At 42.6% G+C, this 27754-nt stretch overlaps 1 protein-coding gene across 1 annotated transcript in view; it reads left to right on the forward strand.

The window, feature by feature from the left end:
* NEU4 (neuraminidase 4) overlaps positions 1 to 27754 on the forward strand; it is a 229866-nt gene that overhangs the window by 139360 nt on the left and 62752 nt on the right. Inside the window, exons 3-4 of the mRNA XM_069213615.1 lie at positions 7104 to 7323; positions 27460 to 27715. Coding sequence (XP_069069716.1) covers positions 7123 to 7323; positions 27460 to 27715 — 457 coding nt within the window. The 5' untranslated portion in view covers positions 7104 to 7122. The remainder of the gene's footprint in view (positions 1 to 7103; positions 7324 to 27459; positions 27716 to 27754) is intronic.

Below are 27754 nucleotides of genomic sequence, written 5' to 3' on the forward strand. Positions count from 1 at the left end.
TTTTATATATGTTTTGAACCAAAGAATTTTATTAGAAGGTACCAGTTTTTAAATTAAAAGTGCTATTAAGTTTCAAAAATTGACACAGTGCAATTTTCAGAGTCTTCAATGTTAAACTATGGAAGGGAAAAAAATAATTCAGTTTTGCAGGTAAGTACTCAACTTACAACTCCAGTCTTCGGGGTTTTAGGTCAACACAAGGCAAGATTCAAATCAGCACCAAGAGTGCACCTGCAGCAGCACATGGATGGCGGTCGCAGAGGACAGGTTCGTGATTGGGTGCCTAATGTTAACCACTGAAGACTGGCATGATCGAACATGTGCTGCTCACTGGTGAGCAAAGTGATATCAGGGGTCGAACTCCTGGGGATGAGGTAAGAACAAGGGGGGCCACAAGGCAGCACCAAATTTACATCCTCCACAGCACAGGGGAGGCCGGGTGTAGAGTGCCAACACAGCTTAGGTCACCCAATGTTAACCAACAGAGACTGGGGTGGCCAAAGATGCGCTGCTCACAGGTGAGTAAAGCGATGTCATGAGTTGATCTCCTGGAGTTGAAGCAAGCAAAAGGCAGCATCAAACTTATACCCTCAGCTGCACAGGGGTGGCAGGGTGCAGAGTGCCAACACAGCATCAGACGCCCATTGCAAGTCAATGGAGGAGGTTGGTTTTGGAAAAAGGCTACAGGCTCAGGTCAAGTGGTTGAGTGAAGAAAACCCACAGCTGCCCAGGTAAGTTCGGAATTTGAAGGACTCAAAGGTGCCCTTTGACGTCGGGAAACAGCTTACTGGGCGGTCGGGGTCAGAGGGCGGTGTTCGGATTAAGGCTGCAGGCTTTGAGGTAGAGTCCAGCAGGGGTCAACCCACAGTGGACTCAGGCCCAGAATCACTGGGTAAACTTCAGAGGACTGGTGGACCACTCAGACTCAGGCCATGGGCATCGGGTGCAGATTTGGGCCTGGGTGTGGTTTCTTGGTTCCTCAGGGCAGGGTTCTGTTTCTCTAAAGTTGGTTTCCTCTGGACAGGTCTACTGTTCATGGGAGATCTTGGTCTTTGTTGAAATCAGGCAGACCTCTCAGGACTTTGCTGTAGAACAGGTTGTCTTTGATGCAAAATCGTTGAGGGCTGTAGACAGGCCTGTAGGGCTGGGGCCAAGTCAGTTGGTGTCTGCATTATTCACCGATGGTACCACACTGTAGTTTCCAGCTCTTCATAGGTAGCCAGGAATCGGAGTTCTAGGGTCCAGGGGTGCCACTTAAAAACTGAATTTAAGGGCGTTACAGAGGTGCCAGGCAGTAGCCAATTTGCTACTCACCTTTAGGGTGACTACACCATTCTTATGACCAATTCCTTTGACAAGTGGGCACAGCCCTAACACTATTGGCCTAATTCTTTCCAAACAAGAGGGAGGAATTTAAAAAATAGTGCCCACTTCAGCTCGTCCACCTTTGGGGTGGGACTGGCATAAAGTGGGCTTTCCTCCTCATTTAATTAATGTTCCTGCCAAAAGTGTGGTCAGGAACTGGGGGTTGGCCTCCTCTACCATTTGGAGAGGCCTGGGTCACATTTCAAAGGTAGCAAGGATTTTGAAGCTCCCCTACCTGGAATATCAATCTTGCCTGGATGAAGTGTTATCACCTCTGCCTAGAGCAGGCCTTTGTTCTGAGCCCTCAAGAGTGTCTGCTCTCACCTCGGGGGGGGGGAGAACACTGCCTCAGGTGGCTGCATTCATTTGCACCAGTCAGTGACCACATTAGAGTGCCCTGTGTATGCATGTATTAATAAATCCATCACTGGATTTAGTGAGGGTTTATTAATACAAGATGTTTGATACCAAACATCTCTATCCTCAGTGAAGCCATCATGTAGCTGATGAACTCGTTGATGACCAGTGTCCAGCACATGTACTTTAAATGGCTCCACTGGTCACTTGCTATATCTGAGAATCGACAAAGACATAACAGAGGCATAGCTGCTAATGCAGATGTGCTCACACATGTAATATAAGTTACCCTGTCCTAGGGCGGGAAGGCCTACCAGAGCAGGGACTTACATATATTGCATGTAGTGTTAGGGGACATGGCAAACAGGCTACTGGGCCATGTCATGTTTTCATTTTTTCTCTGTTCCAAAACTCACAGTCTGCAATGGCAGCACTGTGGGCAGCTGGTGAGAGGTTTGTTGAGGGTGGCATAGTCTGTGCTGCAGCCTTCAGGGGCCAGTGGGCTTCTTTAGTGCCCCGTACCCTAGGTACCAAAGGTACAATTTACTAGGGACTTACAGCGGCAACTAAGGGCTTGCCAATTTGAAAAACGACTGTGCAGGTTGTGGGAGAAAGAGATCTAGCACTGGGGACCTGTTTAGCAGGTACCCACTGCGCTTTCTGGAAAAATGGAACCAGAAACCAGGCAAAAAGTGGGGGTAACAATTTCAAAAGAGGCACTTCCTACACAGATGATATGTCAATGGAGTACAGGAGTTTTAGAAAGGGACAATGCAAATGGACAATGTACATGTTACAGCGTTTGTACACTAGATATGTATTTATGGGACATGAGTTCACTGTTCAAAACAACCAGTCTATAGCATTCAGAGGGTTAAACAATTCCATGAGGAATTTGAAGTGTTTAAGCGCATATGGGTCCATAATATGCTCCCTATATGCACGGCGTAGTAGTAAAGTAAACCTAATTTTTCTAGAGTTTAAGCAGGTGAAAATTTGACATGAGGAAACGTATTGTTAGATAACCTTGTGACCGGTTTGATTTGGACATCTGTGAGAAAAATGTTGTATGTGCCTTTTCAGCATCTGCCACAGCAGGCAAAGGAGACATTAGCCATGAAGGCTAGGAAGCAGCTAACCACTGTGTGTCAGGTGGAGAAACATCAGACACTGGCATGGAGGGTGAGGGGACTGGAACAGAGTCCACCAGCATTACATCTTCTGCGGAGGCCTCCACAGAAGACCAGTCCCTAGTGGCGGCTGACCCACCAGGTTCTGTCCCATCTGCATTCATGTCTGCCACCCAGATTCCTATCTCCACCCATCCTCTTCTCCACCCTGTTGGCCAATCCCGCCCCCTAAAAGGGCTTGGGTCTCCTTTGCCCAGGGCGCCGCCCCATCCCCCTTATTGTGCTCAGTGAAGAGTCTATTGACCTCTTACGCAGGATCTCTGTAAGCCAGACAGCGATTGTGAATTGCATCCAGGTGCTTCATTCCCAAATATAACAGATGGTTCAGTTCCTGGATGCCACTCATAGATCAATGTTTGGTTTGCAGAGATCACTTGCATAGATTGCTCTCCACACTGACTACAGCCCCTCAACCTACCCCACTTGTGCCCCTGCTTCTGTCCCTTCCTCATCTCAAATAACACCTCCTACCCCAATCCCAAGCATAATCACTTCCTTCCACGCACTCACTCCTACTGACAAAAGCAGCACACCCACACATAAACACAAACACACCAAGAAAAATAGGCCTACACCAATCCAACAGATACACACTACCAACACTACACCCACATTCACCACAACACCCACCACCGCACCCACACTCACAACCACCACAACCAAAACACCCACCACCACAAACACAATCACCATACCCACAATCCCAGTACCTACCATTATAGACATAACTACAACACCCACCACCACAGACACATGCACCCCACAACCACAATAATCCCAACTACCACCACACCTACAACACCAACACACCCACAAGCACCACAGCAACAATGTCCACCTCCATATCACAGTAATCCAAACACACACAATCACACTCACCTACATGCAAAACCGCACCTACCAGACGCACACACTCACAATCACCTGTCATACAGTACACTTATAAAATCACACACATCCAAACATACACACAGAAAAGCACACACCCAACACACACAAACGCACACACTCCCCCAAACACCACGCACCTTCCAAGACACACACACCCAAACCTGCATCATATTCACCAGACCCACATGCACCTGCGCAACAGACAGACACACAAACAACATCCACTCCAGCTCCCTCTACCTCCCAAACCCCATCCTCTCCCATCCCTTCTACCCCTTCTCCCCCATCCACCTTTACTTATTACCTGGTCATGACCAGAAAGAAATCCAAACCCATCCTTCCCAAGAAACATAATTGAGGTGCCTGCTCTGCCCACTAGATGCCCCTTACTGAAGAGGTTACACTTGGCAGTGTAATTGGGAGGCAAGTTCTGGGCCTGAAGCCCACATGTTCCATCCAGACTCTATGGATGATTATTAATATTTTTTTCAAATGTCATAATGAGAGATGTATCTCATTCATTGAATACATTTTCTTTATTTTCACTGAGTTTGTCCTGACATTCTTTTTAATTAGTTATTGAATGATGTCAATGTTGTTAATGCAAATGTGTGTAACACAAACTTATTTTCATTTCTAATAGTGACAAACACAGGCTTTATTTTTAACATACTTATATGGTCCATACATTAGCGTGGGACTTTGGGGATGGATATGTTAATTTGGTGGAAGCATTCATTATGATACTGGGCACTTACACCGACATTTTACATGTTTATATTTTTGTACCTTGTGAATGCAGGTGTGTTTATTTAAACATGATAAGTGTTAATAATAAACACATAAGCAATAAACATGGAAAATAACATTTTTGAGTTAAATTAAATCTAATCATAGAAAGAAATTGTGCAAGACTATGGGAAATGTGACATTGATACATCTTTACCATGTTTAAAGTTCAGAGGTGACATTGGATGTACATTTTGTGTAAACCAACTTGTTGCATTGTATAGTGCAATTACTACATTATATTGGATTTATGTAGTTATAATAATGTGTACTATTTATGTATCTGACATAGTAGTTTGGTGAAAATGATTAAACACACCTGTGTGGACACTATTGAAATACAGATGATTGTGACTTTTTGTGTAGGTGTCCTTCGACAATAAGGCAGTTAGTACCACTTTGTTGAGACTAATCAATACATAAGGGTGTTGTTTTTTAAGCTAGAACATTACACACATATGTTTTGCAAATCATTGTACTATTGCATGCAAGTATTTAAAAAAGAAACAAGTCCAGAGCTAATGTACACAGACAATTCTGATGGTAACAGGTAAAAGAGTCACTTGCCTTCAGTTTCGGTGATGTCAGGGTTGATTTGAGTCATGGTCCAGTATTAGCAGCAAAGCAAGACTTGTGCAATCAGGTCCAGGGTGGCAAGGGAAGTGAAAAGATGGGGAAACGGTAAGTTTGGCCTTTTATCCTTTCTAATCCGCCAACTCATGTGCTCAACTCGGATAAGACAGAGATCCTCACCCTGGGCTTCACTTCCACCACTTGGTATGACTCCTGGTGGCCCACTGCCTTTGGAACTGCCCCATCTTCCAGCGACCATGCACACAACTTTGGCATCATGCTCAAATCCTCGCTGTCTATAGCCGCCAAGTCAACGCTGTCTCATCCTTGTACTTCCACACACTCCGTCTGCTCCAGAACATTTTCAAGTGGATCCCAACTTTGAAACTCCTGACGCACGCTTACAAGGCCCTACACAACATTGGACCTGCCTACCTTAACCCCTGCCTCTCCTTCTATGCACCCCCCACCGCTCTACTCAACTGACCCTCTCCACCAACCCTTGGATCCGGAAGTACACGGCTGAAGGAAAATCCTTCTCCTACCTTGTCATGTGAACCTGGATTGTGCTGCTGCTTCACCTCAGGCAGTCCCCCATGCTGGCTTAGTTCAGGAGGGACCTCAACAATTGGCTCTTCAACTGATCTGCATGACATTATCTAGAAAACAAACATATTAATTTACCATAATGGATGACATATTAAGTCTATGACTAGTATTTGAAATCTGTTAAGAAAATGCAACATGGTACTTGAAGGCTGTGATCATGTTGTTTAAAGCACTCTGAAGTTACCTGACAGAATCAGTCCCACAAAAACAACAGATACATTTCCAAGTAGAAAAATGGAAAAAAAAACATTTTATGTTTCTTTTGTACTCTGTGGCCCATATTTATACTTTTTTAGCGACGCATTTGCGTCATTTTTTTATGCAAAAGCGGCGCACACTTACAAAATACAATTGTATTTTGTAAGTGTGCACCGCTTTTGCGTCAAAAAGGGGCGCAAATGCGGCGCTAAAAAAGTTTAAATATGGGCCTTTGTGTGCTGTGTAGCGTCTTCCCCAGCCTGGGTACCCGCCAATGACTACACCACACACGGAACTGTAAATAACACGTCTTTACTCCTCTGCATGTACAGAAAGGGGTTGTCAAGTTTATAAACAACTAGTTAAATAAACAAGGGGTACTTGGTAGTCAATGGTAAAAGCTGCCCTTTTCTGCTGTATTTTTGTAAATAGATGATGGTTTAAGTTAATTGGCTTTTTTCTTGTTCATGTTCATGTGTTTTTAACCAAACTGAAAACAGAAAAGTGCCTACTTCAATCCATTAGCGCTCTTTATCCCCCGAACACACCACTGAAGGGGTGGTTGGGGGGGGGGAAGGGGTGATTATCAGTTCGTTCACATTAAAAAAGCTCAAGGGTTCCCCGATTTAAGTATGTTTGTAAGAAGAATGCCTTGGTAGGAACACTCCCTGAGGCCACGTTGCAAGTGCATTTAACAGCATTTAACAGCATCTAAAGATTGCCATGGTGACGCATAATCACAAGGTACCACGACAACTCATATCGCATTACATTTTCACTTTACTCTAAAAGCAGGATTAGGGGCTAGGTCTGACCTTAATTAATAATGGGGACACGTCGCATCCAAAGTTTGGCTGTGGGGGAAGTGGGGCCTCAATATTAAATTTCTCAAAATAGTAGAGTGACAACCAACGGTGTGTGCCAAGACTTGTGTCCTGGATTCTCTAGTGACAAATTAGTTGAATGCTGTAATGATTTATGTATGCTATAAGAAGACATGGCTTAGCATTTTCCACTCGAGTGCAGACTGACGGTAATGAAAAGAGTTTGCTAATTCTGAGTTTCAGACTGTTACTTGCCACCTTGTTTTCAGTAGTAGTCATATGTTGCATTTCACATCTTTTTGTCTAGACTTTTGCACTGAGGTACAATGGCAGCTCGATATCTCCCTGCACGGACTGTGCTCTTTGAGAAGGAAGACAATGGCGTGACGTATCGGGTTCCGTCCCTCCTGTACGTGCCTCTCTCTGCCACCTTGCTGGCCTTTGCTGAAGAGAGACTGAGTGCTGATGATGCCCATGCTAACCTGCTGGTGATGCGCCAGGGGACCTTCTACAAGACCTACGTGGAAGTAAGCAAGGCTTGATATAGGCTCAGGAGAGAAGACGAAAGGAACTATTAGCAGTGTGGGAAAGTAGGGGTGTATGAAGGGTAGAAGTGTCCAGCCTCACACACTGAGCATATTACCCTCGGACAGTGCTTCAGCTACATCCTCATTTAGACATATTTAAGCCCCATGAAAGACCAAAGGCAGCAAGTAATTTACTACAGAATTTGAAACCTGGAAGTATCTGAGCTTCCAAAAAAGCAGAATAGCTGCGAAAAACTCTGGGCATGGACGTTTATGACTTCATTGCACACGCAGGAAATTGCAGCTCTGCTGTAAATAGTGTCAGGATTTGACTAACCTTGTGCGCAAGACCAATCTGAAGCAATGTTGTTTTCCATCCAGTGACCACATATAGAACATGACAGCCAGTGCTAAAAGCGAGGAAGGGGCATAAGAGCTAAAAGAAAAGGCACTTTGCCTCTTCACTTCTGAGGTCCAGGTAGGCTCCAGGTTGTAGTGGATCTGTACACGGTAAAGGTACACCTACAGTAATTTGTCATTGGAACACATAACAGTATTTGTGAACGATATATCTAAGTAATATCGTTGTTTAACAAACTCAGTGTTTTGACAGAGTACTGGAAATTACTGAAAACTAAAAATAAAGAAAAAATAAATATCTTGCGAGGCATGATTAAGTACACTCTTCCTATGATAGAGTAACAACCTCAAGCTGTGTGACTATTTTCTGTTTTGTAAGAATGATTATAGTTTTGTCTTGAATGATGTTAATTGAACACATAGCATCATTAGCATCATTTGATCCCCTATATTTAGCAATACATTTGCAAACAGCAATTTTTAATGTATTAGTTTATTGCATTCCACCTTCATTAATTGTATATATATATATATATATATATATATATATATATATATATAATGCTATAGCTATGTGCACTTGTCAGTGACAACATTAATGTTTTGAGCTTAGAAAACACAGAAATTCAGCAGTTATAGGTAGCAGCGCTTACTATACCTTGCACCCCTGCCATGCACTGCTTATGACCTCACAAGTGTCATCACTCATGTCATGTTCTATGACATAATTTATGACATCATTGATAACTTCTCAAATCAAATCATTCATGACATCACTGCTGACTCTGGCCAAATTATTTGAATGAGGGGGGAGCATGTGCCCAAGTCTTGTTAGGCCCTGGGGACCCCCTACCCCAGGACCACTCTTTTAAATAAAGGGGAGGAGGTTTTGAGTGCCCCCCTCCCCAGGCCGATTTTGGCGGGGGATGTCCATCCCTTGAGGCCTGATGTTATTTTTATAGGGAGGAGTCACATGGCCATTCATCCGGACGGATTTCACCCTTGGAGCCCATCCCCTGGGGCCTGGTGCACTCATTAGGGGGAGAGGGCCATGCTGCACCCTTACCCTGGCCAATTTTGGCTAGGGGGACCCCATCACCTGGGGCCTGGCCTATTTTGTAGGCAGAGGGATGCGTGTGGACCCCTCCCCTGGACACTTTCAGCCCCGGGGACTCCATCTTCCGGGCCCCAGCACATTTCACAAGGGAGCATGCAGCCTTCTTCCCAGGTCCATCTCACACTGGGGTCCAACTTTATTATCATGGAGAGGCAGGATGCAGCCCCCTCCAGAGGCCAATGTCTGCCCGGGGATCCCATTCTTAGGACCTGGCATGCATGTTTGAGGAAGGGGGGCACAATGCCCCCCTCCAGAGCCAATTTTGATCCTAGGGATCCTATCTCATGGGGTCCAGCATGCTTGTTTAAGGAGGGGATAGCCAACCCCGCTCCCAGACCTATTTCACTCCAGGGACCCCATCTCCCAGGGCCACCACAATTTTTATGGGGAATGCGGCACATGGTCCCCCCTCAAAGGCCAAATTTGGCCCTAGCGACCCCATCCCCTGCGGCCCAGCACTGTTTATAAGTGAGAGGGAGGAACACAGGTCTGCCTCCGCAGGAGCAAGAAGGCCCAAGGGAAATAAAGCTCCCTGAGCCAATCAGCGCTCTAATTTTAAATTGGCGCTCCCACAAGAGTATCGCAAAAATCTCATAAGCCCAACTGCCAAAATATATGATTATTGTGACCCTTAATTTCTCAAAAACTACAGAATAGTTATTCACAAAATCACAAAAAGCACCATCTACAGACCGAGATTTAGCTTCCTACCAAATTTGGTGTAATTCTGTTCAACAGTTTTAGCTGTAGCCTGCCTTAAAGAAGTCTAATGAAAATGCATGGGGATTTTTTTATATCTACGTAAATTGGTTAATTATAGTATTAAAGGCTAATAGACGTATCTGTATATATTTTGCAATACTTGAATTTTGATTTTTAGGTTAATTTTTGCACCCAAATGATCATTATTTATATAGCATCTAATACATAATTAAATGTTTTTAGCACTTAATGTTACTACCGATTTTAAAGATACTCATTTTTTTAAAATGTAAAGATAAAGTTCATTGAGGAAAAGAAAAACTATCAACAATCGTGTGATGTAACAAGTCATCAAGGTATCACAAAAATTATCAAATAAAGCTAAAATAAAACTAACAGCCAATCAGAGTGCAGGAAAGAAAGAAACAATGAGCAGTTTGGCAATAAAACCAGCACATCAGTGAGTCATGGAAGAAAGAAGTATTTAATTTAGGTAATGAAAGTGTACAGTAAATTCAGTTAAATATTACAACAATACCAATATCAACAAAACTATGGAATAATGTTTGTCCCCTTTGAGAGGTCAACAGGGTTTAGGTGTTACTTCAAATAATGGTTGGTAGTTATTGACAGTTAAAGCAGAGGAATCCAGAAAGAGCAAATAGATTGATTTACGCATTTACAATTGACTTAAGTATATGATTATAATAGACGTCATTCTACCAGGCCTGAAAGGAAATGTTCATAGTTTTTTCCTCCAGTTTTAAGTTACTTATTGGAAGTCAACTGCAAGTAATAAATCGAAAACAGTGACATTTCATAAATAACATTTCCACATATTTGTAAAGATAAAAAGTACATTAATGTTAAATATAGATATAACCTGCTCTCATACTTTCAACTACAGTTGAAATGTCCCTGGACATTCAAATAAAATATGTTTCACATCAGAAAAAAAACAATATTACATGACCAACATGTGGGTAAAGTGGTGGTATTAATTTTATATAAAGTGACTGGGATAACAAGAAGTCTATTATAAATGAAAAATAGAGTCTGGGTTACATTGGCTGCCTGAGAGGATTAACATATCTTAAACTAGATTTTGTTCCATAAAGAAGTTGGAACTGAAATATTTAAGAATTGTTCGCACTGTAATTCCACTTCTGTTTTCTCTCTAATGTCAGAAGAAGCATTAATGATACCATAAATTCAGGATGCTGTAGGTGCGCACAGAATTAAGTCCGCTAATTGAAAATGACTAGTATTGAATGAGTGTTAGAAGTGATATATAACAGGATTTTGAAATGCTATAAATTAAAAGTCATTTTTTATTATACGAGGGCAGCAGATTAAAAAGCAGCTGAGTGTCATGAAAAGAAATAATGGAATCATTGTGATTAGGCTGACAAAATCAGAACCTTTCTCTCTTCAAGAATTCCAAAAAATAGTTCTATTACTAATCTTAATAAACCATATTATACCATATTTTGGAAAGTGCCCTTTTTTGATGGTCACCGCATACATTTTGCCGTACATTTTGTTGATTTGACTCTGAAAGTGTACGGAGCCTGTTAACCAGGCCCCAGTGGCAGTACTCTCTCCCTAATTTGGTATATGTAAATTAGCATCCCCATTTGGCAAGCAATCTAACCCCCATTATAAGTCCCTAGTATATGGTGCAAGTGGTACCCAGGGCATGGGTGTTAAACGGGTCACCAGGCTGAAGCACTGTTTGTGCCACCCTGGATGACCTAAGGAAACTACTGACAGCAGGCCTGCCATTGCAGACTGCAGGAGCCGTGTAAACTGCTCAAACTTGAAATTGCCCACACCATGTGTGGCATAGCCAAAGCACTATCATTGATATATGTCAGTCACCCATAATGAAGGGCTTCTAAAGCCCAGAAGGCAGGGTGCATTATATTAAAGGGGTGGACATATAAGTGCAAGCTTATATGTCCCTATAGTGGCCTTTTCCATTAAAGGCTGCTATAATTGAGCATCGGTCCATAGGATACAATAGTCTGGCACCCAGGCAAAGCTGAGGTCGCCATCTTCTTTATGGTACCACCAACATCAAACAGTGTGCAAGCTCACCCCTGGCATGAACCTTGTGTCGCAGGTGTTGTAGCATGGATTCAGAGGGCAACCTTAGGGGTCGCCCACCGAGTTGTCCCAGATTTCCTGTGCTTTGGCTGCCAGCTTGCAGCTGCTGCCGCCGAGACAGGATTCTGATTCTAACCCCTTGGGCAGAAGTGTGAACATTCGCAGGAGTCAGGACAAAGGCCTGGACAGAAAGGAGGACACACCTCTCTCTGTCTCAGGAATGCTAGTGAAGTGGCACATCAAGGTGGTGAGCTTCAAAGGACACAGTACCTCTGTTATGTAAGCAGGCTGTCCCCCTATGGAGGGCAAAGCTGCCCCCTGCCCTTAGGCACATCCGTACCCAGGTAGGTGGGAAAATTAGCTAGTCAGGAGGCGTCCACCCCTAGGGTAGGCTACATGGTCTGTACAGCCGAGGAAGACTTCTGCCATATTGAAAAGTGGCAAAATAGAGGTTTCTGGGTAGAAAAGGTACCACAGCCCACCAGATGTTGTCACCTCAGGGGCAGATTAGTCACTAGGGCTAGAAGCCCATTGGCTACTTGCATCCACACCCCTAATGCCCCTAAATCTAAGATTTTACTACAAAACCTCAGATCTGCTACAACTTGTGATGAAAGTACAAAAAAAGGCTCACATTGATGACAACAGAAACCTGCACAAACCAAAGCCGAGATACCTTGAACCTGTGACAACCTTTCTGGAACTGCTCAACTGCAACTTGTCCTGGCCCAAAGACTGATTGCCCCAGCAAGAGAAAACCCTTTGTGAGCAAAAGGTAAGAGCAGGCTCCATGGAACTAGTGGCACTAAACCCCTCCACACTGCAGGCAAAAAGAACCTACCAGAGCTGATTTAGCATTGGCCATCAGTCCCTCTAAGTGAATCGCCAAAAGCAGGTGGTCTAGTGCTTTGTGGGAAGTGTAGTCCAGCTCTCCACCAAGTTACAGCCCGGTACCTTTTTCCCCAGAACCACAGTTAGAGAGCATAGCTTCTCCTCCACCTTACCACTGGAAAGGCTTGTTGGTGGCCAGTCCATCCAGCACCATCTTTACTCGATGCTGCAACCCAATAGCACGCTGCAACACCTTCGTCTGACGTCACCAGTGACTCCTTTGTTGATTTTTTTCATCTGTTTCCTCACCTGCACTATCACAGTGGCAAAGCCAGTGACCACAACTCCCGTTAAGCACCACGGATAGCCAAGCACACCTCTGCACCCTAGCCGCCCAAGCTAAGTGGAGTTGTTCTGCCTGATGACTCCTAGTACAGTAGTCCACACAACCTAATCCCCAGCAGGCTCCCACGAACTTGACCTGCAAGCGACCAAGTGTAACAAATACCATTTTTCAGCACCCCTGGCTCCTGGGTTCAGCATCGAGGACAGTAAGGACACCTCTGCACCCGGGCCCCATGAGCTAGGTAAAATTGGCCTGATTGTCGCTGCTTGGTCCTGGGACCCACACAACCTTAACTACAAGTGGGTTCCTCTGAACTCTTCTCTCAAGTGACCGAGTGTCACTAATGATTTTCCCCGTTCAACTCAATGGTAAATGTTTAACACCTTGAGCTGTATTGAATTATTTTTCACTTAAACATCCATAACTTCTGTTATATGTATATGACTCACTTTGTTTTGGTGTCTAAACTAATATAAAAATCAGCTTAATATTTATAAATTGGTCTCATATTTCTTTCGAGTCGTATCTATTACTTATCGTCCATGTTGGTACTCTGAAATGCTTAACACATATTTATCTAGTAAAGCCTGACTGCTCTTTGCCATAATACCAGGACTGAGCTAAGGATTTATTATTGTGAATCCAAGGACCATCTTTGAAATATTGTGAGAGTTTTTTATAGTGAAGCCTAATGAGCATCACTACACAATTCTCCACTTTCCTACACCGTAATGAAGAATTAAGAAACTGTTCTCTATCTGGAAGGGGAGATATGTATATTGGAAGTAGTACTGTACAAGCATTCTTGAGTATAGGAACAGCCATAGAAATAGGGTTTTCTGTAAAAGACAAGAATCCTTGAAAGGAGATTGGGTTAATGAAAAAGGACTCTAAATCTACCCATAAAACAAATAGCCTGAGAGCATTCTCTTATAAACAAACAGGAGTTTTCTTCAAAAAGAATGCATTATGATAAGATTGGAAATCAGGGAAATCTACCACTCGTTGTTTATTAGGTATTAACTTTTTAGGTTGCATACAGGTTTATTTGTTATTCCATACAAAAAGAAGACAAAATAGTATATATGTTTTTTTACAGTAAAAAGATGGAATATTGATGGGGATTGTGTAAAGGTGTAAAATAATAATAAGAACTAACATCATCTTTATGGAATCCAATCTTTCCCATCAAGACAAAAGTAAGGGATGCCATCTGAAAATTAGGGATGTTGAAATCAGAAGAAGAGTATTCAGATTTAAAGAAACATTTTCCCAGATATTTATTGCTAGTCAAATCCCAAGTAAAATTAGAAGAATTAAAACACCACTTGTTGAGTAGAAGGATTTCACATTTGTCAAAATTTAGTTTATACCCGGAAAGGGAAGCAAAAGTATTTACATGGGGAAGAATTTCTGATAAGAAGGAGTACGGATGTAACATAAATAAAAGGATATCATCTGCATTCACAGCAACCTTAACATGCTTTCCCCATATTGGAACTAATGTGTATTAGGATTTTATCTAATTTTACTGAAAAGGGCTCCAGAACTAAAATAAAAAAAAGTAAAGGAGAGCGGCGACATCCATGTATAACTCCAACCTTTAAGTGAGTGAGAAAATTAAACCAGTAGCAAAAATTGAGGCTTTGGGAGTAAAGGTACAAATGTGAGACCAGATTGATGAAATTTGAACCAAAACCAAACCATTTAAGTGTATAAAAAATACAATTCCAATTAAAGCTATCAAACACCTTCTGAGCATCTAAAGCAATAACTGACAAAGAATGCTTGTAAGATTTGAATTTGCTCAAAATATTAAAGAATAATCTGGTATTGTCCAAAATATGTCTGCCTTACACAAAAGCTGACTATTCCCTTCTAATTAAATTTGGTAAGAGGGGATGAAGATGTAAAGCAATAATTTTTGCAAAACTCTCATAATCAGAATTAACTAGGGAAAATTGTTCTACAGAGTTGAGAATCTCTACCATCTTTTAGCAGCAGACATATTAAGGAGTCTTAAAATGAACCATCAGTATAATTATTTTAAACAAAGTATGAAAATAGTTTGTGCAATCTGGGAAGTAAAAGTTTGGAGAAGTGGAGATAGAATTCAATGGGAGACCCGACTGGGCCAGAAGCCTTCCCTGTTCCACAGTAGAGAATAAATTGGGAGTAGCTACAGTGTATTTCTGTGGCAAAGGTGTAACAGGAGGAAAATATGAATGAATTGCAGTCAATGGCCACTTAACAGATCTGCAAACATGGCAACTATGTATATTAGTTGAAGAAGAATGCAAGAATATCTCCACAAGAAGCCAAAGAAATCCTAGAATGTAGCATGTTTGTACTTGTTAGCAATTCTGAAGCAGATGTAACTATATGTGATAATCAGTACTATATCCTCATTCAATTACAGCACAGCAATAATTAAACAAGCAACTCTTTAGCAAATTGATACAAAATGGTGTGTAAGACATTTCCATCAACACATGTGCCTTTACAGCAAGAACAACACCACAGTGGTGTGCTTCAGTGTGAGTAGAACAAACCATTAGAGGCACGTGAAGTGCTTGTGGTTCCACAGTCCTTGGGCTGAAAAACACAATTTTGAGGCCTACTTCCCTTCAGGACTGCACTGAGCTCTGACAAATGGCAGCCATCTTCATTCAGCACCACATTATGCCCCCTGCATGCAGCAATTCAATTATCATGTACACTTATGCAAAACCATTTGAATAGGTATAAAATATTGTTTTAGATTTAGGGCCTGATTTAGGCTTTGGTGGATGGGTTACTCCATTACAAACATGATGGGCATCCAATCTACCTTAATCCAAATACATTAAATATCCTGGCACTCTAAATCAGGCCCTCAGTCCTATCCTGCTCCCACACAGGAACTTTGGAAGAACATGTAACCCAAGTCTTTAGAGTTCAAACAAATATGTAAAATAATACAAAGTTTTTTTTCTAAACACAAGTGACATTAGGACACTTCTCTTGTGAAACTTGAGGCCATGGCGTTTGAAAATCAGCATCCATGTAGCGAGGTCCTGTCATGGCACTTTTCAGCAGAAAGTCCCCAGCAAGGATGCCAAGCACCATAAAGCACATTATACCTGAAGATCTCACATGGTGGTAGTCAGTGAGCCACTGGAAAACATAGTTGGAGCATCAATGCGCATGCAGCTTGAACCCAATCAGTGGCCACAGTGACCGTAAGCCTTTATTTTGTTCAAATGCCCTCAGTGTACATGATCTGAAAGTACTGCTTCCTCACACATGACACCAAAATAACAAAGGTGTAATTTCCTGTTCCGCAGCCTGACAGATTGCTACTGAGACCTAACTCAGAGAGTGCCTTCCTACTCTATCATCCACTTGAAAGTGAATTTGGTTTCCCCTGTACAGAAGTCCTCTTAATCCAACACTATCAAACATCTGCTCATAAACTTGAGGGCCAGGTGTATTCTATTCAGTCTCCGTAACTGCATTCTAGAAGGCACTTGAGTAACTCATCACTATGTGTGGAAAATTTGCAATTGAGATTCATCTCATCCAGCTCGATATCCAAACGTTGACTACATAGTGAGTAACCTCAAGAGTTCCTGGTGAAAACATGCACACTGTTTCCACCACAGTCATTTATCCTGCTGTGCAACATCTAATTCACGTTCTGTCTCTGTACACCACTGTGGTTTAAGTGACACATCAAGTACATTAGTTTTCACTACCTGCATGCATTACTTGTTAAGACTGTCTGATACTAATACAAACAAAAATTAAACCCAACAATCCTTCACACAGCACATCTCAAAATGCTGTTTTAACTCAGTATGCTAATGCATTGCACAAAGCTTATTGTAACATTGGCTTATTGTAACATAACCCAGAACATCCACGTTTCTCTACAAGAACACCCTGGGTCAAATTTACTAACATTTCACACAACACAGTACAACAAGGAAACTCAGAAATGTATCATATTTAGAAAGCTGGCACACTTTTGTTTCCTCTTTGCATTGGCACACTGTGTGCTGCATAATGGTACAAAGGTGCCTGCATTTGGAGCATGATTGTTTTTTTGTGTGGGAAGGGATACCTTTCTGCACAAAAACAATCCTTTAAAGGCATTTTCCTTTTTCTATGTTCGATATGGAATGCATCACACATAGAAAACGGAAGCAACAAGGAGAAATAAAGATATTTCTCTCTGTTACACCTGTATCTCGAAGGCATACCATTTTGATGCATTCCCAGGTTCACAACTCTTTCTAAATCTGGAAATGTTCCAAAATCCATGTGTGGATGTGTGAGAATGCCCACAGTGCACCCATTGAATGCTTCCCTACCACAAGGTAATTCAAGGTGACGAAATGCACTGCCTTGCATTACCTTGGATTTACTAAACCACCCAAGGTGGCTTTGGTGGCTTAGTAAATCCCAGTTGAGGGCATGAGTTGACTTGTGTCACCTTGTGTAATGCATGGTTCACCTGTGCCACTGTGACCAGAACAAATATCTGGCTTGACCTGTGTCACAGTGACTAAAAGACAACTGCAGCAGAATTACACCACAAGCCCAAGTTAAAAGTGTACTTTTCACCAAGCTGCCATGCCATAGAGAAATGTAGCCTTTGAGTGCTTGGGCACTTAAGTTAGCATGTGCATGGGTATGGGAGAACAGCCATCACGAACATAGAACACTTGCCACCTGTTCAGAGGGTGATCCAACATTTGTAAGGACAGTGCTCCTGCCATCAGGTCCACTGACTGCCAGCAACAATTGCACTGAAGATGCAATTGGAGTACTCACACCCAGATTGAGCTTCGTCCAAGTCACCAGTTTATGCATCTTTCCAGATGTCAGGCACTTGCCTGACTATGCTGGAGACACCACGTTCTGAGCATCAAAGCCTCACTCAGTGAGAACAAACATTAAATTGTAAGAGATTCAGTACACTTTCAAATCAATGGCGGTAGTCAGCACCTGAGCCTAATAACAATATAGGTTTGGGCTTTGCGGAGCAGAAGCTCTTGGAGCAGAAAGGGGGGTGTAACTAGGGGAAAGTAGGGGGGTAAAGGCACAGCCAACCCCAGTGCAGAGGTCACTAAGTCACATCTTGCCAATATTGTGTGTGGTATTTAGCTCCAGTGTGACATCCAGGATTTTCTTTGAGAAAGTATACCACAGATTGTCAGAACCATAGTAGGAAAGACCCCGGGACGTGGGAGGCAAACAACTCCAAACTGCACCCTTGAGGCCCATTAGCTCCTGTAGGCCTCCTGCCCCCTGAAAAAGGGTCTGACATCTGGCAAGAAAAAAGGTAGGGAGCTCGTTAGCAGCTGGGTCTTTCTCCCTTCTCCAGTGCAGGTCTCTTGGGAAGATATTGGACTCAACCATAGTCAGCTGGTTTGTAATATATTCCATGCATTCCTCAATGAATGTGTTATCACCTAAGGGGCGTAAATCAGATTTAATTAGTTTTAATTGGACTGTGGAGGCATTTCAGACAAAAACATCCAACCTTTGGTGCTGAACGCAGCAGAAATATTCACAAGGAGGTTTTATTCTGTAGACTTGGGGCCAGATTTATCAAATATTCATGCAAAGCAACGCAGCAAATTACCTTGCTGGACTGTGCTGAGTGTAAGGGAGAAAGCAGGAATGACCCTTATTTAACTTTATACAGCACATTCCTGCTCTCTGCCTGAGCTGCCGCACAAATTGCTGCTACCACCAATGCAGGTAAGCTTGCACCATGGTGAAATAGTGTCTATGTTGTAGGCAGGATTATTTTTGTGCAGGAAGTGACACCCTCCTGCATAAAAACAATCATCTGAGGGTTCTTTCTATGTGTGTTGCACATTAGAGAGCGGAAAAAACAATGAACAGTAAACATATTTCTCCTTGTTACGCCTCGCATGGGGAGGTGCAGCATTTTGATGTATAGCCAGGTCTACCACTCAGGGTAAATCTGGGGATGCTCCAGAATCCATGGGTGGACATGTGGCAACACCCACGCTCCACCCATGGAATGCCGCCCTGGGGCAGAGTAATGAAAGGCAGTAACTTGTGCTGCCTTGCATTATTTCAGCTTTACCAAGCACCACATGGCCCGGCAAGGTGGCAAGGGCAATGCAACATTTTGATAAATCTGACATTGTGTTCTGAAAAATAACTGCAGCTCCACTGCCATGTCTATCTTCACGATCACAATGGAAAAGGAGTGCTGGGGAGGGAGGACGAGATGCAAAACATGGCCTGAGGTATCCTTGAGCCAGGTTTCTTTAAGAACCAGGATGTCCACGTCGAGGTTAACAATAGTGTCTGAGGTCTCCAGATATTGCTTAACAGTTGAATAACAGTCATGTAACACAGAACAAAGAGAGGAAAGGTGGGTTTGGAAAACAGAGTGCCTAGCAGGTTAATGGGTACAACAATGAGGTTATTATGGTCAGCCTTGATAGCTGAGGAATGGGGTGAGGTGGTCTGTACTTAGTGATGGTTGGGATGTGAAAATGGAGAAAGGCCAGGGCTTGATCTCAGCGCTCACACTAGATTGGCTTTCTAGTTTACTGGAACAGCCACTCACCTTACAGTAAGTCATCATCACACTGCATATGAAGAAACTGCTTTGAAATTGCTAACCAAAGTATTTTACATGCCATCCTCCACGCTTTGGCTATTTACGTAGAGTTTCTCCCTGGCATGGCATCAAGATTGCCCTTGTATGCACCATGAGTGATCATAGGCTTAAGATGACTTAGTTAGGGTGGCATCACTGAGTGGTGGTATCATTAATACTATTGATTACTTTCAGTTTTACTGCAATCAATGACAACACCCTGCATCAGAGTCAAAGATTTAATAGGCCTAAGCACCTTATGCATAGACTGAATTGCATCATTCCTTCAGGAAGAAACACAAATCCTGGGTTCTAGAACTGGCAGAATACTGGCGACTTAACTAAAATGTGACATCTCCCTACAAGCACTGCACAAGTGTATGAGATGCCACTCGTTTAGGTTTAGGAAGTGACCTTCTACCAATATGTGTTCATCACCTCAATGCCTGTAGAAGTCTCACAGACCTTCTGTGCTGCATATACATCTTTAACGCGTGCTACTGAATGAAGATGTCTGGATAGTCCACAATGTAAATTGGAGTTATTGTGAAGACATAATTTTTTTTTTTTTTTTTAAAGTAATTCAACTCACGTTAATTCTTCCGTAAGCATGGCCTGCCTACTGACAAAAGAAGCCCAGGAACATATTGAATTATTCATTCGACCATCTCCTTTCCCTGAAAAAGGTGTGAACTTTATGAGATCGTATAGCTCAGAATGCTGGCCAGGACTAGACTCTCTAAGACCAACAATGATTCGAAAACCACTGTCCATGCTTTAACCTATGAGCTCACTCTGGTCACCTAGTTTATGCCAATGCCTTGACACTGATAAACGCAAGTGAAAAGGATGCACTTAGGCTCATAACTGAATTGCAAAAAGAAGCATGCACAGAGTGCACCGTTAAAGGCTGTTGGCGGAATGTGTAAACCCATCCATAAATTGGAAATCTCTTAACTACAGGAGAACATGATAGCTATTTCTGTTTAGCATAACAAAATAAATGCCCACGTCAGGATTCAAGACCCCCTAACACACAGGTCATGGCCACTATTTCCCCATCAAATGAATGTGAATTTTAATCCTCTTCTCCGCCTGGTGAACTCGTACTTTTGACATGCAAATATTCCCACATTCCCCACGTCTGTCATATTAACTACCTTCCCTCACTGCTTAATATGTGAATAAGTAAATGCCAGGGCCCAAAGTATTGCTCAGGAAGTCACTGCAGCTTGTACTACCCGCTGGACCTGCCATGACTGCCATATCAAACATGTCAACAGACCTGACTCTGGTGGGAGTTTTCAATATTTAAAGGCCACAATGTCTTTCTTTAGCTGACTCCTAACTAGCATTGCCTCCACTTCGATGTAAGCCACTGGGGAGAAAAAAAAAAAACTTTTTTTTTTTAATCTGCTTCCCAGTTGCAAAATGTTGGCATGTAAGGCATAAGCCAGAATAAATGCTCATTACCAGTGCTTGATTTGTGAAAAAAAAAAAAAAAGTGGCAGGACCCTCGGTAGGAGGCCACTACTGCTTGCACCATCCATTATCCCTCCCAGTTCTGCCAATGGCATTACCAACAAAACTACTAAGCCTCACAGACATACAAGTCTGACCATTCAGACTATTCCAGGCCCCAAAAAGAATGGATTAGACGTAAATTTTAGTGTGTATTGAATTAATAAAGAACTGTTGTTGTGCTCGATTCTAAATATGACGCACAGCGCCACCATGTGACAGAATATCATGAATGCCAGTGTTGACAATGAAATGCTGATGTCGAGCATTGGAAACCAGGGGCTCAAACTAAGAACTGCTCACTATTAAAGATTACACCTCTATCAATGTGACAGTTTAGACAATTACAGGTCATCCACAGCAGTAAAAATGGACTAGACGCACTAGAATGACATTTTAAATAAGTATTTAATTGTCAAACTGTTGTGATCCGCTCATAAATAGACAGAGAGCTCCACCATAAAGTGGACTATCATAAATGTGTACCCTAGCCCTCACACTTGTAACCACTTGCCCATTACATTGATATTTGTTTAGGTAAATACACTTTAATTTTGGATATTCAAGCACACCTGCAGAACAAAAGGAAAGAGAAGATGAAAAGATAAGAGACAGTGGAAAAGCAAATAGTCTGCTGGAGGAATGTTAACGAATGACAAGCAAGAGGAAGAAAAGAGGGAAGTGAGAGGGGATTGAAAAACAGTGGACTGGAACATTTAATGCTGAGCAGAAGCGAGGAGGAGGAAAAAGCTGGAGAGGGTTTATAGGCCCAATAAAGTGGATGAAAGTAAAATGTAGTTCCAGAAAAGAGCATGCAAGGGAACGTGAAAGAAGAAAGGGAGGCAAGGATGAGAAGAAAGTGGAATGAGGCCATGTGATAAGTGAAAAGGGGAATGGGGAACTGGATAAGAAAAGAAAGTGTAGTTGCATGGAGAAAGAATGGGAAGAATGGAGGGGAAGGGCAAGCCACAATGTATACTCCAGAGGAAAAAAGGAATGAGGGGCATAGTGAGGAACTGGGCAGTACGTAGGTTGGAAGGAAGAAATAAGGTAGGAGGTTTACAGAGTAAGGTAGGGGGAAAGAATAAAGCCTGTAGAGAGGAAGGAAGACAAATTAGAAGAGAATGATAGGCTGCAGGGAAAGGGAGGAAATAAGAGGTAAAAGGAGATGGTAGGCAGCGGCAAGGACATGGAAACAAGAATATATACAGTGAAATATTAGTAACGTAGAAGGCATACGATGACAGTAAGTATGAGAAAGAGGAGGGATAGGAAAAAGAGAGAGAAAGGGGAGAAAAAGGTATAATAATAATATGAGAGAAAGGAAGTCAGAGTTGAGAAGGAAGAGGTAAGAGGGAGAAAAAAAGAAAATTAGCTAAAAAAAGAAACAACAATTATACTCAATAAAAGGGTGACATGAACAAATGCAAGATGGTTGAAAGAAGCAAGTGTTCTAAACAGAAGGAAAAAATAAAAGGAATAGTAGAACGTGGGGCACCTACGACATTACATAGAAAGAGTACCAGGGAGAAAGAGAATGGAGAACCTATAGAAAGCCACAGAACGAAAGGATGAATGAAGATAGTACACACACTGACAAAGGTAATAGGTCTGACCTATTAATCAAAGTGCTTCCTAATTGATTGTTGTGTGGTTGGTTGTGAGTACGGATGAATGTTTGAATGATTCAGTGGTTGGGTGAATGGACAAATAAATGAGTGAAGGAAAGTGAATGTCTTCTTCATGATAAAAGTGCGAATCCCTACCCTGAAAGACCTGACTGCATGTGAAGCTGACATACTGACATTTTTTGTGTGCAACTAATGTACTAGTATAGCGTGCACTCTGAGGCCTATGCTTGTCCATGATGAATCTGAGGTCCACAACCTGTTCTGTTACCTGCAGGGGTGAGCCAAGCGTGCCTCAATCTTAACATTGGACTACTGCTGATATCCTGGGTTGTTGACATAAAGCAGTGAAATCATGCCTAGCGGTTTTTGTGGATGATAGCATTAAACAGACCTTTTTCTGTGGTTCATGCAGAGTAGGGTGTCTACTGTCCCCATTCATGTGAAGTTCAGTTTAGATGTGACACCCAGTGCCTTGTGCTGACACCCTGTGTGCTTGTCAAGTGCAGATGAATAAGGTATCAATGATAGAAGAGCTCTATGCTGTTGCTAGTATAGGGCTGCAGGGAACAGCCTGATCCATTTTCAATTACCCCTGACTTCAAATGGCACAAGATGGAGGTTGAAGTACATCTTCCCCAAACAGAGAACATGTATTGTCTAAATTTTTTGAACTGAAGGAAGCTCCCACAGACAATAAAGTCTTGGAGTTTGGAGGGCCTGGCTACCTTAATTAAATCTCTGAGGATCATTTAGTAGGGAATTGCTGATTAGTTCTTCCTAGTCAATACCATTTGTTTGGTGGGAGGGTATGGCGAGTGAGCATATTCAGTTGTTAGGTGTACGTTATTGTGTGGAGTGTTCTTGTACAGCCTTTTCAAGGAGCATGCTTGGAATGGCTGAGGTTATATTGATACCCTATGAGCCATCGAAATATTGGCTGGTAAGAAGGATCTGACAGCCTGCTCCGGCATGTTGCTTGAAAATAAACTAAAATTATTGCATAAGTGGCTTCTAACTCGTCCTTGAAATCAACTTAACACACGGTGACGATTTAATCTCCCCAAAGAAGAAACCCATGCAGTTATTGAGATCAACCCAGCACCTACTATGAAACGGTTGCCCACAATCAAGAGCAAAGGCTTTGGCAGAAACAAGGATTATGGAAGTATCTACATGCACATCCTGATTTTCCCAGGCAGGCCAAGTCATTTCACAGAATGATCTGCTCAGCGGGAAGTGTGATTGTAGCTTATCTAGCTAAAATCCACTGCTACATTACCCCACAAGTTTGTGCCATTTCTGCTATTTGGTTGGGAATTACCTCTTACTTCCATCATTTCGTGTTGATGAAGCAGTCACCTGGAAATTTGGACAACACAGTAACACTGAACCACTTGCTGGTTGCTCCACGTCAGATTACACACACAGTGGAAATCATGAACTTGTATCAAAGAAAAAGTTCCCGGCAGTGTGGACAGAACATCAACAGTGCTTCATCTGCTGTTTTTTTCATGTCAGACTATATTCACAACCGTCTAACGAGGCGCAGGTACTATAAGGCAGTGTTCCCCAACCCCCGGGCCGCGGACCGGTGCCGGTCCGTGGATCAATCGGCACCGGGCCGCCCCACTGTGGCGGGCGGTAAATGTTTGATAATTTTTCCGTGGCCCGCTTGTCACACAATGGGACAAGCGGGCCACGGAAAAATTATCAAACATTCACCGGTCCGCGGCGATAAAAAGGTTGGACAACACTGCTATAAGGGATTATGTCGTGATATAGAGCAAGCATTGTTTTTTTAACAGTAAACATCATGGTGTGCTTCATCAACTTGGAATGTAAAAGGGCATTTTTCAGTCGAATCCCAGGATAAAGACAACAGTGAAATTTTTTGTTTTAATTTATTGTTTAGTTGCTAAGCAGTCTAGACAAGAGACAACTTTGCATTTGTTTACGTTATTCATATTATGTCTTTGTATATATCTATAGTGTACAGGTGTATATCATTTCCTAAAGCCAATTCAGTTTTTACAAAATTAATTTTAGATTGTGGTATGCAACATCACCCTCAGCATCACAATGTGTCTATGTATGGAAAACATTAAAGAAATTAGGAACTCTATGTGGGCCCAGCACCAATTATTTTTTAACAATGGGTGGAACTGGAGGTAAAGCCCTGTGTGAAGCAAGATAAAGGAGGTAACTGAGTGATTAGATAATCAATCAGAGGAGTACGAGTCCCTAAAAGATTTGAACATAACAGTAAGCTTCTAGGCTGGGCCTGTCCCTTTTGCCTTTCTCCGAGTGCTACTTCAGGAATGCTGATGAAACCCAGGGGCAGAGTCTTCACACTCCAATGTGCTCATGTTTTAGATAACCCTGCTTGGAGCCAGCATTGTCACTACCTGCTGTCAGAGCCCTCACCATGAACGAAGTCTGTATATCAGCTGCAGCAAGTAAATAAAATTAGAGCAGGAACCGTCTCAAACAGGTTCCTAATCTTCTGATAGTGGATCAACATCCCATGCGGATAATAAGTATAAAAGTGGGATTCAAACCGTCCCACTGTGTTCCAATTCCAGTTGCCTCCAACAACTGGAGTGCTCTGCAGAATACTTGAACTGCTACTGTGAGCAAGGGATGGTGTCTGTCTCACAGGCAGTCTCCCAGCTGATGGGGTACCACCTGACTAATGTGTGATTTGCTGGAGACCTGTGGGTCTTCCATGCAGCCTGTCTGCATGCTCAGAGAGAGAAGCAGTGAGCTTGGCCATGCAGGAAGAGATACTTTCTCGTCAGAGAAGCCTTGTTATTTCCCAGAGAGTTGAGCACCCAGAAGAGCAGACTTGCCAATGGGAGTGTAACTGGTGCTGACCTGAGGTACTAGAGATAACCTGGCATCTCTGTGCGGTTATGTGCCAAACTGCATAAAGTATTAAAAGCCCCCAAGTGGCAACATGCAATCCATCATCACTGCTACATGACCAATGGAGCCCATTCTCTTGCTGCTCCAATGTACTGTGAAGTCTGGCAACACTGCTGCAGAGGGGGTCTCCATCCGCCTGGAGGCCACAACAGTCAAAGAATAGGACCACTGCCAAAGTCTGCCGTGTTGCTCTTCACTCAGCAGAAAAATCTAACAGTCAGGGTCACTGCTCGAGATCCTGTGTGGGCTACCTGAGGTACTGCCTGAACTACTGTGAAGGGGCCACCACCAACACCTGGTTCGAACCCCATCCAAAGGAACAGATAACATAAGGTCTGAAATGAGTGTCTAAGAGATGAGTGTCTTGGACTCTCATAAATAAGCTTAGGCATTAGAGAGATTAACGATTGGCAGTGTATGCTCTATTTACTCAATATATGATACAAACTAAAATTGGCTTAAGGTTATTAAATTGACTTGTTGCTCACACAGCCTGCTTTGTGAGCTTACACCTATACCAAACTCCTGCAGAGAACTCTTAGTTGGCATGAAAACTGTAGAATGTGGCTAGAGCCCTGTTGCTGTTTTTGTAGAACCATGTGTCTGAACCCCCATTATGATGTGCAGTATTTCATATAATTGTGAGATGAAAGTGCTTCTCTTTTTACTAAGACAAACACCGGGTAATTGTGTCTGTTGTTTGACTGCTTGAGTTCTGAGTCTCTACCCTGCACTATCCTCTCTAGAAGCCTTTAATTGCTTGCCGTCACTACCCAGAGAGACAAGCAAGGAAAGCGTGTATTTGGCCCAGTTTCAGTTTGCGTAACCATAGTGGAATGGACACTAGGACACCAGAGTCAAAAGACCTCTACCACCATGGCTCTGCCTGACCTGTGGCCCTCGGAACAGCATGTTGAAAGGAGTGTTTTGATGAATGAATGAATGCAAGAGTGATTGACTACATGGATGGAAGAGTGAGTGCATGGATGAACTGCCAGATGAACAGTAAATGCATGAATAGGTGAAGGAGTTACGGGTAGAGTTTGATATCATAGCAGTGTGGGGCAAGAGTAGGATGGTGTGAAGGGTGAATTGTGGGGCCAAGTGTGGGAGATGGGGTGTGTAAATTATCCAGAAGAGTAGAGCACATGAGCTGCAAACAGAGGTGTGAAGCAAAGAGCATACACTATGGAGATGCTGCCATGAGTTTCCCAAAGGTTGGTTAATCTCTGAATGTTGAATTCAGACTAATGCCCTGGGGAAGGGATAAACACAGAACTGAGGCTCTCTGTTGTTGTTTTTGTTGTCCTATGGTACTGTACTAGCAGGCTCGTGAAAGTCCACTGTCAGCTCCTAAGAGGCCACATGGTCAAACTCCAGGGCAGGACAGCACCTTAGAGGTCTGTATTCAGGAGATGAGGTACCCACTATCTGCACCCGAGGTCTGAGAACCAATGCAAGTTGATGTACATTTGCAGAGGGATGAATACCACAATGAGACACTTACATACCATACCATAGACAAGACTGGAAGGGATAAAGCCTTTCTCCTGAATCAAAGATGTACAATGCTGATCAGGGAGAAAAGAAATCACATTGGGAATAGAGACAGCAAGACTGGAGAAATTATCTTTCTCCTTTCCCTATTTACTTCTTTCCAGTTTACTTTTTGAATTTAGAAAAAAATGCTAGAAAATGAGAAAAATTAAAATCAAAAATGTTTGAAAAGGAAGCAATAAAGTCAGAGAGAAAAGTGAATGCAAAACATAAAGAAAAAAGAGATAGTTGAGAGAAGGAGTGAAAGAAAATAGAAAAAATGGGTGGAAAAGAATAAAGGAGAGAAAGAAAAGATAAGTAAAGCTCTAAAATTGGTATAGGATAAAAAAGAAAGATATGAGTAAAATGTCACAGCCTTGTAGATATGACCATCTCAGGTTCATTGCTGTCTTTTTCCTTTCCACAGTGGGGAGACCTAAAGGCAATCAACACAGCCTTTCTGAAGAAACATCGCTCCATGAACCCATGTCCCCTTTACGATGGATTTACAGGCACTATCTTCCTTTTTTTCATCGCTGTGCTGGGAAAGATTCCAGAGTCATACCAGATCGTCACTGGTCAAAACCTTGCACGATTGTGCTATGTAACTAGTAATGATCAAGGCAACAGTTGGAGCACGGTCACAGACCTGACCAGGAAGGTCATTGGAGACTCCATCAAAGGTACTATACGGGAACACCAGCAAAGCAGTATAAACAGGT

This window comes from Pleurodeles waltl, chromosome 11, assembly GCF_031143425.1.
Source record: "Pleurodeles waltl isolate 20211129_DDA chromosome 11, aPleWal1.hap1.20221129, whole genome shotgun sequence".
Taxonomy (NCBI): domain Eukaryota; kingdom Metazoa; phylum Chordata; class Amphibia; order Caudata; family Salamandridae; genus Pleurodeles; species Pleurodeles waltl.